The sequence below is a fragment of the Papio anubis genome, chromosome 17 (assembly GCF_008728515.1).
Source record: "Papio anubis isolate 15944 chromosome 17, Panubis1.0, whole genome shotgun sequence".
Classification (NCBI taxonomy): domain Eukaryota; kingdom Metazoa; phylum Chordata; class Mammalia; order Primates; family Cercopithecidae; genus Papio; species Papio anubis.
Window position 1 is genome coordinate 2,448,104 of NC_044992.1, and position 10,148 is coordinate 2,458,251.

Below are 10,148 nucleotides of genomic sequence, written 5' to 3' on the forward strand. Positions count from 1 at the left end.
ACCACACCCAGCTCATTTTTGTATTTTTAGTAGAGACGGGATTTCACCATGTTGGTCGGGCTGGTCTTGAACTTCTGACCTTGTGATCTACCTGCCTTGGCCTCCCCAAGTGCAGGGATTACAGGCATGAGCTACCACGCCCAGCCGACCTGGGGACTTCTTGAAGGCAAGAACCACAACTTATTTATCTGGGTATTCCCAGCATCTTTCCAGAGTCCAATGCCTGGTAGGTGTTTAATGCACATTTATTTATTTTTAATTTTATTTTTAGAGACAGGGTCTCATTCTGTTGCCCAGGCTGGAGTGCAGTGGTATGATCACGGCTCACGGAAGCCTCCAACTTAGGGGCTCAAGTGACCCTCCCGTCTCAGTTCCCTGAGTAGCTAGGATTACAGGTGCACACCACCACACCCCACTTAATGCACATTTGTTGGTTGGGTGGATGATTTCGGTGTAGAGGGTGCCAGGTTCTGAGGGATCCATAGGATGTGGGGGGGCAGCATTGCTGGCAGCCTGGAGTTTCACCTTTAAGCCCCCTATTATTTATTTATTTATTTTTTATTATTATTTTTGAGACGGAGTTTCCCTCTTGTTGTCCAGGCTAGAGTGCAATGGCTCAGTCTTGGCTCACCGCCAAGGCAGAGGCCACCGGGGTTCAAGCGATTCTCCTGCCTCAGCCTCCCCAGTAGCTGGGATTACAGGTATGTGCCACTAGGCCCAGCTAATTTTGTATTTTTAGTAGAGATAGGGTTTCTCCAAGTTGGTCAGGCTGGTCTCGAACTCCCAACCTCAGGTGATCCGCCACTTCGGCCTCCCAAAGTGCTGGGATTACAGGCGTGAGCCACTGCGCCTGGCCGATCCCCCCATTATTTATCACAGCTGGCTTTCCTTTCAGATACTCGTTTTGTGTACTCTGTGCTTTGACCTTTGTGTCTAAAACTTTCAGATCATTTCCATAATGCCTGGCTGAGACCCACCAGCCTGAGCCCATGCAGGATGCCCAGCGGAGGCACCTCTCCCTGTCCTCTTCAGCGTCAGTGAGTGTCCATAAGTGCCTACTGGTCGGCATGGGGACCGGTGACCAGTTGGTCCATGGGCCTAGTGATGAACCAGTCCCAGCAGCTTTGGAATCTGCAGTTTAAGGCGAGGCGCGGTGGCTTACCCCTGTAATCCCAGTACTTTGGGAGGCCAAAGCAGACGAATCACCTGAGGTCAGGAGTTCGAGACCAGCCTGGCCAATATGGCGAAACCCTGTCTCTACTAAAAATACAAAAATTAACCTGGTGAGGTGGCGGGCAGCTGTAATCCCAGCTACTCCCAAGCTGAGGCAGAAGAATCACTTGAACACAGGAAGCAGAGGTTGCAGTGAGCCAAGATCGCGCCACTACATTCCAGCCTGGGTGACAGAGCAAGACTCCGCCTCAAAAAACAGAAACAAACAAAATCGTCTTCAGTTTATCTTCAGTGGCTCCCTTCCCCTTTCCCTCACAGGGTCCTGCTGCACAGCAGGCATCCTCAGGGCTACCTCCTGGCTTCCTGAGCACTGCAGGTTTCTCATCTTTTGGGTCCCTGCATAAAGATAAGAAGGGAGGGTTATCTAGTCTGAGACCCAGCCTGCATAATTAGCCGGCTCAAAGCCTCCCACCTCCCTAATTACCGTTATCATGGATACACCCACTCAGCTAGCCATTCCTACATTCCTGCTTCCCCCTCCTTTGCAGAGTTCCCTAGGGGGCTGGAGAGGTGACGAGGGAACCTAAATCCCTTGAACTGTGGCAGAGAGTCCCCTACTTCCCTGGCCAATCTCTGGGAACCCCTAGAAAGGAAGTGCTCCACCTCCCTCAACCCCAAAACTACATGGGCAGAACTGCCAGGAAGGAAGGAAGGGAGGGAGGGAGGGAGGGAGGAAGGAAGGAAGGACCGCCAGTAAGATGCCCTGAGCTTCAGTCTCCCCATGTGTAAAATGAAAGGGTTGCATAGATGATCTTTAAGAGTTACCTGAGGCCAGGCACAGTGGCTCACCCCTGTAATCCCAGCACTTGGGGAGGCCCAGGTGGATCACTTGAGGTCAGGGGTTTGAGACCAGCCTGGCCAACATGGTGAAACCCCGGCTTTACTAAAATACAAAAAAAAAAAAAAAAAAATCAGCTGGGCGTGAGTGGTGCATGCTTATAATCCCAGCTACTCAGGAGGCTGAGGTGGGAGGATCGCTGGAGCCCAGGAGGAGGAAGTTGCAGTGAGCTGAGATTGCGCCACTGCACTCCAGCCTGGGTGACAGTGAAACTCCCTCTCAAAACAAACAAACGAACAAAACAGTTATCTGCTTCTGACATTCCATATCTCCACCCTGAACTGTGACTCTGGGATGGGCTTAGCTAAGCATCCCCAGGGGTCTGTCTGGGGAACCCTAAGGCCTGTGCTCTGCCCTGCCCTTCCCTTCTCTTTCCTTTTCTTTCCTTTTTTGAGATGGAATCTCACTCTGTTTCCCAGGCTGGAGTTCAGTGGCACGACCTCGGCTCACTGCAGCCTCTGCCTCCCAGGTTCAAGCAATTCTCTTGCCTCAGCCTCCGGAGTAGCTGGAATTATAGGGTCGCGTCACCACGCCAAGCTAATTTTTGTAGTTTTAGTGGAGATGGGGTTTCACCATGTTGGCAAGCCTGGTCTCAAACTCCTGGCCACCTGCCTTGGCCCCCAGAGTGTTGGGATTACAGGCGTGAGCCACTGTGCCCTGCCCCCTTTCTTTTCTCCTCTTCTGAAATTGTACCTGAGACTCAAGAGTCTTGGGCAGATGTATATCCAAGGCTGGGCCTTTGGTTCCCTCACTGCCCCAGGAGATAAAAGGCTAAGAACAAGAAGAGGCCTGGGCCAGCCTTCCTGGGCTTGCTGCAGGTCCTGGTCCCAGCCCATCCTGGGCCCAAACCTGAGCTTAGAGGCTTAAGCAAGAAACTAAGTTCAAAATAAAAAGCAGGGAAAAACTGGCTGGGCGCGTTTTTTTCCACGTAGCCACTGCACTCCAGCCTGGGCAATAGAGCAAGACTCTGTGTCAAAATATGTATATTTTGTGTATACATATACGTGTGTGTGTGTGTGTGTTGTTAGCTAGGCCTGTACTCTCAGTTACTCAGAAGGCTGAGATGGAAGGATCCCTTCGAGCACCAGACTTCAAGTGCAGCTTGAGCAACACTGTGAGACCTTGTCCCTAAAAAACAGAAACAGCCAGGCGTGGTGACTCACGCCTGTAATCCCAGCACTTTCGGAAGCCAAGGTGGGCGGATCACCTGAGGTTGGGAGTTCAAGACCAGCCTGACCAACATGGTGAAACCCCCTCTCTACTAAAAATACAAAATCAGCCGGGCGTGGTGGCACGTGCCTGTAATCCCAGCTACTCAGGAGGCTGAGGCAGGAGAATCGCTTGAACCTGGGAGGCAGAGGTTGCAGTGAGTTGAGATTGTGCCATTGCACTCCAGTCTGGGCAACAAGAGTGAAACTCTGTCTCAAAAACAAAACAAAACAAAACAAACAGAAACAAAAAAAATTCCACACCTGAGTTTGGGAGGGGGAGGGGATTTATTGATCCATGTAACAGAAAAGGGTAAGAGTCTGTGAGCTTTGGGTATGGCTGGATCCAGGTGACTTGATTATCTGAATTGTCTCTCCATATCTCTTTGTTCCATTTCTCTTTTTTTTTTTTGAGATGGAGTCTCACTCTGTCGCCCAGGCTGCTGTGCAATAGCATGATCTCGGCTCACTACAACCTCCATCTCCCAGGTTCAAAGGATTCTCCTGCCTCAGCCTCCTGAGGAACTGGGATTACAGGTGCCCACCACCATGCCCGGCTTTTTTTTGTGCTTTTCATAGAGACGGGGTTTTACCATGTTGGCCAGGCTGGTCTTGAACGCCGGACCTCTTGATCCGCCCGCCTCGGCCTCCCAAAGTGCTGGGATTACAGGCATGAGCCACCACACCTGGCTGTTCTGTTTCTCTTATGGTAGCTTTATACACAGGCAGCTTTACCCCTTGTGGTGGCAAATGACCTGCCAGATTTCTTGGGTGCCATTTTAGCCACCCAAGTGTTTGTCCTTCTCCATAGTCCTGCTTTGTTCGCTGCTGAACTAAATAGCACCTAACATTGGGTGCTGAATGAATGGCTCCAGCAAAAGGCCCAAGATTGACTCTTGTTGGCTCAGATGGAGTTGCATGTAATCTTCAGCCCGATCAGTGTGACCTGCCCTGCCTGGGCCACACGGGTGGAGTTGGCCCTCCCAAAGCATGGACTGAGATGGGTGCACAGCAGTTCCCCAGAAGGAAGAGGTGGGTCCTGTTATCAGGAGGGTTGCAAGCAAAGCCATTTTTTTTGGTTTTGGTTTTGGTTTTGTTCCCCTGCGTCCTTAGAACAGAGAGCTGCTGCCTTTTTCTCTGAGTCATCCCTAACGTAGACCTGCACTGAAAATGTACCGGCTTGAGTTCTCATGGGTGCTGGCTGCGCTGAGCTCCTAAAGCTGCAGTCCCAGGATAACCTTCATTAGTGGAGGATAAGAATAGGGTTCCTGCTGGGATGCCAGGCGTCTGGCAGGTGGATCAGGTGGGGGGCAGGGCACCAGCGTGGCCAAAGATGCCGGAACCCAGGATTCCTTCTGGGAAAGGATAGTGGGGCAATTCCAGGCACTGGGCCCTTCCAGTCTTCTCCTCTCCACTCTAGTCAGGAGCCTGTGATCTAAGATTCTGTTTGTTCCTTTGGATTGGGGTGGGATGGAGAGAGGGGCAGGGCTCAGCTGAGGGTGAGGACACCTCAGATGGGTGCCTTATACTTGATCTGAAGAACAGCTTTTTTTTTTTTTTTTTTTTGAGATGGAGTCTCGCTCTGTTGCCCAGGCTGGAGTGCAGTGGTGCCATCCCGGCTCACTGCAAGCTCCGCCTCCCGGGTTCACGCCATTCTCCTGCCTCAGCCTCCCGAGTAGCTGGGACTACAGGCACCCGCCACCACGCCTGGCTAATTTTTTGTATTTTTTAGTAGAAACGGGGTTTAGCCAGGATGGTCTTGATCTCCTGACCTCGTGATCCACCCGCCTCGCCTCCCAGAGTGCTGGGATTATAGGCATGAGCCACTGTGCCCGGCCGGAATAGCTTTCTTTTGGGGATCGTCTCACTCTGTCACCCAGGCTGGAATACATTGGCGTGATCTCGGCTCACTGGATCCTCCGCCTCCCAGGTTCAAGGGATTCTCCTGCCTCAGCCTCCTGAGTAGCTGGGATTACAGGCACGTGCCACCACACCTGGCTAAATTTTGTATTTTTAGTAGAGACGGGGTTTCACTATGTTGGCTAGGCTGGCCTTGAACTCCTGACCTCAAGCAACCTGCCCACCTTGGCCTCCCAAAGTGCTGGGATGGCAGGCGTGAGCCACCGTGCCCGGCCCATCTGAGGCTTATCTACTGAGGGTACCCCAGAGTCTCAGCTCCTGGTCTCATCGTACCCACTGGCTGACTCTGAACCACCTCCCGGCTCCTCCACATGCTCTTCCCACACCTGCAAGAACCGAGGTGCGGTGGGGCCGAGTGCCCAATGTAAGAGATTTTTGGACTCACATGTTTTTCAGAGATTTTATTAAGAATAAGGCATATGACAGTCACCCCTAAAGCACAGGGCTCTATTTCTGTGGGTGAGTGAATACACTCTGAAAAGCATTGGATTCGAAAGCGCAGCCAACAGAGAATTTGGAGCAGGGTTCCTCTGCCCTGTCCACAGGGCTCCTGCCAGGTGGGTCTGAAGCCCTGCGCGCCCCCCATTCAAGGCTGGCATGTCCAGGAGAAGGTGCTTGGAGACCCCTGGCTCCCCACGCTGAGAAGAAGCTGCCCCACACCCTCTAGGCCTCCTTCCTCTCTCCACCAGGGAGAACGCCATCCTACTGCTTATATGGGGAAGGGCTACCCCATTTTGACCCCGGACTAGTCCCCCAAGCTAGAGGGTGCTGTGGCTGGGCTGTGGGGGCCAGGGGTATAGAGCCTCAAACTGCACTGCCCAGTGCTCCCTGGCTGATTTCCAGAGCAGGGGGAGGTCCCTGCCTGCAGCTGTCTGTCCTGGAGCTGTCCACACGTGAGGTGTGGCAGGAGCTCCACCTAGGGACCCTGAGTGTCCTCTTCAACTCTCTCTCTCTCTCTCTCTCTCAATGGGAATTCGTGCAGCAGAGGAGAGAGAAATACAATCCTTTCCCTTCTTAGTCACCAAGGCATTCCAGGGGCGGGCAGTGCATGGGGGTAGGAGGCTTCCCTTTGGCCAGGTGGGCTCTCAAGCCAGACCCAGGGAGGGTGGGGCCTCTCCAGGGCCCTGAAGCTGAGGAGTGTTGGGCCCCTGAGGCCAAGAGCAGACCACTGACTCCAGCTCCCAGTCTCATTCTGCTGCACAGAAGCTCCTGTGCAGGTGGGTGGAGGGAAGTCTCCATTATTTGCAGGAGGGCGAGGAGGGGAATTTCTGTGAAATTGGAACCATGTGTCTGCCACAGGTGCTCCCTCAGCTTGCCTTATTTCCTTTCCCAGGCACCTCCGGCACCTCAGCTGAGTCAGTGAGTCAGCTGCCCCAGCACCCAGAACCTTTCATCTAGGGGATCTCCAAGCACCTTCCAGTGGTTGCTGGAAGAGGGACGGGAGTTGAGTGGCGCTGATGGAGTCACTTCGGGAGAGGCAGGTAGGCCACTGGAAGATCCCTGGGGCCAGAGTGCGGTGGGGGCCCCCAGCTGGACACCCTGGATGCCCAGGAGGGAACGGGGAAGGGGGCTATTGCTATAGAGCTGGGGGAGGACAGGCAGATGGAGCTATGGCTTTTAGTGGGTGGGTGGGCAGATAAAGTACTTCACCATCTCTGCAGAACAATTGACTTAACAAAGTCACCCTGTTCACCCCAAAAGTGTGGTTGTGGGAGGTGAGGGTCTGTGTGGGCTCCTCTGGAAAGAGACTTATCCCTCCTTCCCACGGTCCTCTGGGCACCTCCGAGAGAGGACTGAGGCCCTCACACACAGACAGGTTCTGAAAGGGAGGACAGAATAGGGGTGCAGTGAGTTACACACACTTGAGGTGGGGCAGAGATGGCACAGGCGCAACTGCAGGACTAGCAGAGGGTAGAGGTGGGGGCAGGCAGAGCAAGGACCCCAGGCCACCTTCTTGACCCAAGCTAGACTAGAGAGCACTGTCCCAAGGGTGCCCCAACCTCAGCCATCTGAATCCCAGGAGCTGGACACCCCAGACCAGGCGTGGTTATTGCTCAGTGGTCTGGGCAGTCCCCGGTGGGGTCAGCTGGGAGAGCCCACATTGCTTGGCCCTGAGTGTGCTCGCTCACTGGTCTCTACTTCTTGCCAATTTCCTGCTCCCTCTAACAAACGGAGGGAAAGGGGATGTGATCGGGGACTCCCCCCTCTTCATGGGGCTGTGATGGGAGAAGAGCTTGTCACCCCTAGAGCTTAACTCTGCTCACCTCCCAGACCCCTGCGTGACACAGAATGTGTGGCCTCAGCCAGGGTCAGGACCTGTCAGGAAAGGGGTGTCTGTGAGGGAGGTAAAGGACTCTCCCTGCCCCACGTCCTCCCCTCGAAGCCCCTGGAAGACCTCACAGGCACTTAGGACTTGATGCAGGACCCACACAGGAGGGATGGCATGGGCTGGAGGGGTTTGTGTTTCCTTCTAGGCTGGGCTGGGGGTAGGGGCAAGAAGCTGCACTGAAACTGTCCTTCCTGCCTTTGGTGGTGTCAGGGGAGCTTAGGAGACGGGGTGTTAGGAGGTGGGGCTTTCCCCTTTCCACATCGCCATTCCCCAGGCTAGACAGCAGGGAACTGAGCAGCCCGCCACTGCCAGATTCTGACAGGCTCAGGGGCATCTGTGGAGGGGGCCAGGATGGGGACTAACCTGGGCTCCCACCATCCCCCCAGCAAACCCAAACTCCCATCAGTAGCTGCTGCTTCCAAGAAGCCAGGCCCTCCTCCTTTCTTTCCTTTTTGAGACGGAGTTTTGCTCTTGTTGCCCAGGTGGAGTGCAGTGCCGCGATCTCGGCTCACTGCAAACTCCGCCTCCCAGGTTCAAGCGATTCTCCTGCCTCAGCCTCCCGAGTAGCTGGGATTACAGGCGCACACCACCGCGCCCGGCTAATATTTGTATTTTTTTAGTAGAGACGGGGTTTCACCATGTTGGCCAGGCTGGTCTCGAACTCCTGACCTCAGGTGATCCGCCCACCTCGGTATCCCAAAGTGCCGGGATTACAGGCGTGAGCCACCGCGCCCCGCCAAGGCCCTCTTCTTGTCTCTGGATGCAGCCAGCTGATTAGGAAGCCGAGCAAAATTAGCACCAATAAACAGGACTAGGAAAACCCCTGGGGCTACCTCCTGCGGGGGAAGACAGCTCCTGCCTTCGGGAAGCCTGGCTGCCAGCAGGCCTGTCATCTCCCTTCCCCAGCACAGCTCCCAGTCCCCGCGTCCCCAGGGGGGTGGCGGACTCGGGAAGAGCTGAGCTGGAGACGGCTCTAGACCAAGTCCGGCCACCCAGGCGGTTCTGTAATCCTCTCCCAGGGCCCATGGATGCTACCTTCCAGAAGTTACGCTTCCATCAGGCGCACTTTTCCCACCAGGGGCTCTGGGAGGACATGTCTTCTAAAGTGTTCCGTGCTCACCTGCAAGGACCTATCGGCAGGGTCGGGGTGGGGGTAGAAGGACCAGCCCCTAGCCCGGGCCTCTCCTGGAGAGGAAGGCTTGGTGGGAAGGGCGTCGGCCTGGGGGTGGGGGAGGCGGGGGGAGCTGGGGGGCCTGGGGCGTCAATGCCACTCTGCGCACCTTTCCGTAGGCCAGCCCAGCCCTCCCCACCCCACCAAGGATTGTCGGCTTTCCCGGGGCAGGGCGTGGCCCCCGTCCCTCCTGTCTCGCTGGCAGGTGGGACCAGGCCAGGATCGGGACTGCGAGTCCTCTCGGTAGAGAAGGTGCCCCGCTCGGCCCCACGGAGGAGCTCTCGCGCGAGGAGAAGGCTCGAAGCTTTGGAAACGTCGGGAAGTACAAAAGGCTGGCGGTTCGGGGGTTTGGGGGAAGCCGGGGTCGCTTCGCCCCGCTTCCTGGAGGAGGGGCGGCTGTCCTCCGCCCCCTGGACCTGTCTGCGGGGCCCGAGCTGCGTCCCTGGCTGGCCCTCCCCGTCCGCCCCGCGTCACCCAGGCCAGCCCCGCGCCTACTCCGGGTCCCCGGGCGCGCTGGGCGGGCAGGGCGGGCTGGGCGCGGGCTGCGGGCCGGCCCGGTCCGGGGGCTCCTGCGGAGGCGGCTGGCGCGGGCTGCGGACGCTGGGCCGCAGCGGCCTCCGTGCGCTGCGGAGGAAGAGCGCGGGGTCGGGCATCGGGTCGGTGTCGTCCAGGGCGCCGGCCCCGCGGTCCCAGGCGGCCCAGTCCCGGCCGGGGCCCTTGGCGGCGGCCTCGTGGGCAGCAGGTGGGCGGCGGGCCCGCGGTGCGCGGCGGCGTAGCCGGGGCTCGGCTGCGGCGCCGGGGCCCGGACGCGGGGCCTGCAGTCTCTGGCGCGCCGCGTGCAGCTGGCAGGAGAGGTAGGCGGCCGCCTCGGTGTGCTTCTGCAGCTCGGTGCCCAGCACGGTGGCGCGGTGGCTGCGGCGGCGCAGCTCCTCCAGGAAGCGGCGCTCCTCGGTGCGCAGGCTGCAGCGCAGCGCGGACACCAGAGCCTCGCGCTGTGCCACCTCCCGCCGCAGCTCCGCGTTGGCCGCGGCCCGCGCCTCCAGCTGCGACTCTAGCGCGCGGCACTTGCTCTCCAGCTCCCGTGACGCCGCCTCTGGAACGGAGCAGAGGCCAGAGGTGACGTTCTCCACCTGGCTTGGAACAGAACCTGCACGGCTCAGCCCTCCGAGTAACAAACCCCCCAGGCCGGGCGCAGGGGCTCACTTCTGCAATGCCAGCACTTTGGGAGTTCGAGGTGAGCGGGTCACTTGAGGTCAGGAGTTCGAGACCAGCCTGGCCAACATGGTGAAACCCCGTCTGTACTAAAAATACAAAAATTAGCCGGGCATGGTGGTGGTGGGCGCCTGTAATCCCAGCTACTCGGGAGGCTGAGACAGGAGACTCGCTTGAACCCTGGAGGCGGAGGTTGCAGTGAGCTGAGATTGCGCCACTGCACTCCAGCCTGGGTGA

General features: G+C 57.1%; 1 protein-coding gene and 1 long non-coding RNA gene across 2 annotated transcripts; both read right to left on the bottom strand.

Annotated features, from left to right (window-relative positions):
- Window positions 1-5,585: 5,585 nt before the first annotated feature.
- Window positions 5,586-8,033, bottom strand: LOC103878594. The gene is made up of 2 exons (XR_638823.3): window positions 7,464-8,033; window positions 5,586-7,018 (listed from the first exon to the last, which is right to left on the bottom strand). It is a non-coding gene; the product is annotated as an uncharacterized LOC103878594 (long non-coding RNA).
- Window positions 8,034-9,190: 1,157 nt separating this feature from the next.
- Window positions 9,191-9,895, bottom strand: CCDC92B (coiled-coil domain containing 92B; the record flags this gene model as incomplete). Its single annotated transcript, XM_031657216.1, has 1 exon — window positions 9,191-9,895. A coding segment is annotated over one exon (705 nt), but the record flags the coding sequence as incomplete, so codon positions are not given.
- Between the last annotated feature and the right edge of the window lie 253 nt (window positions 9,896-10,148).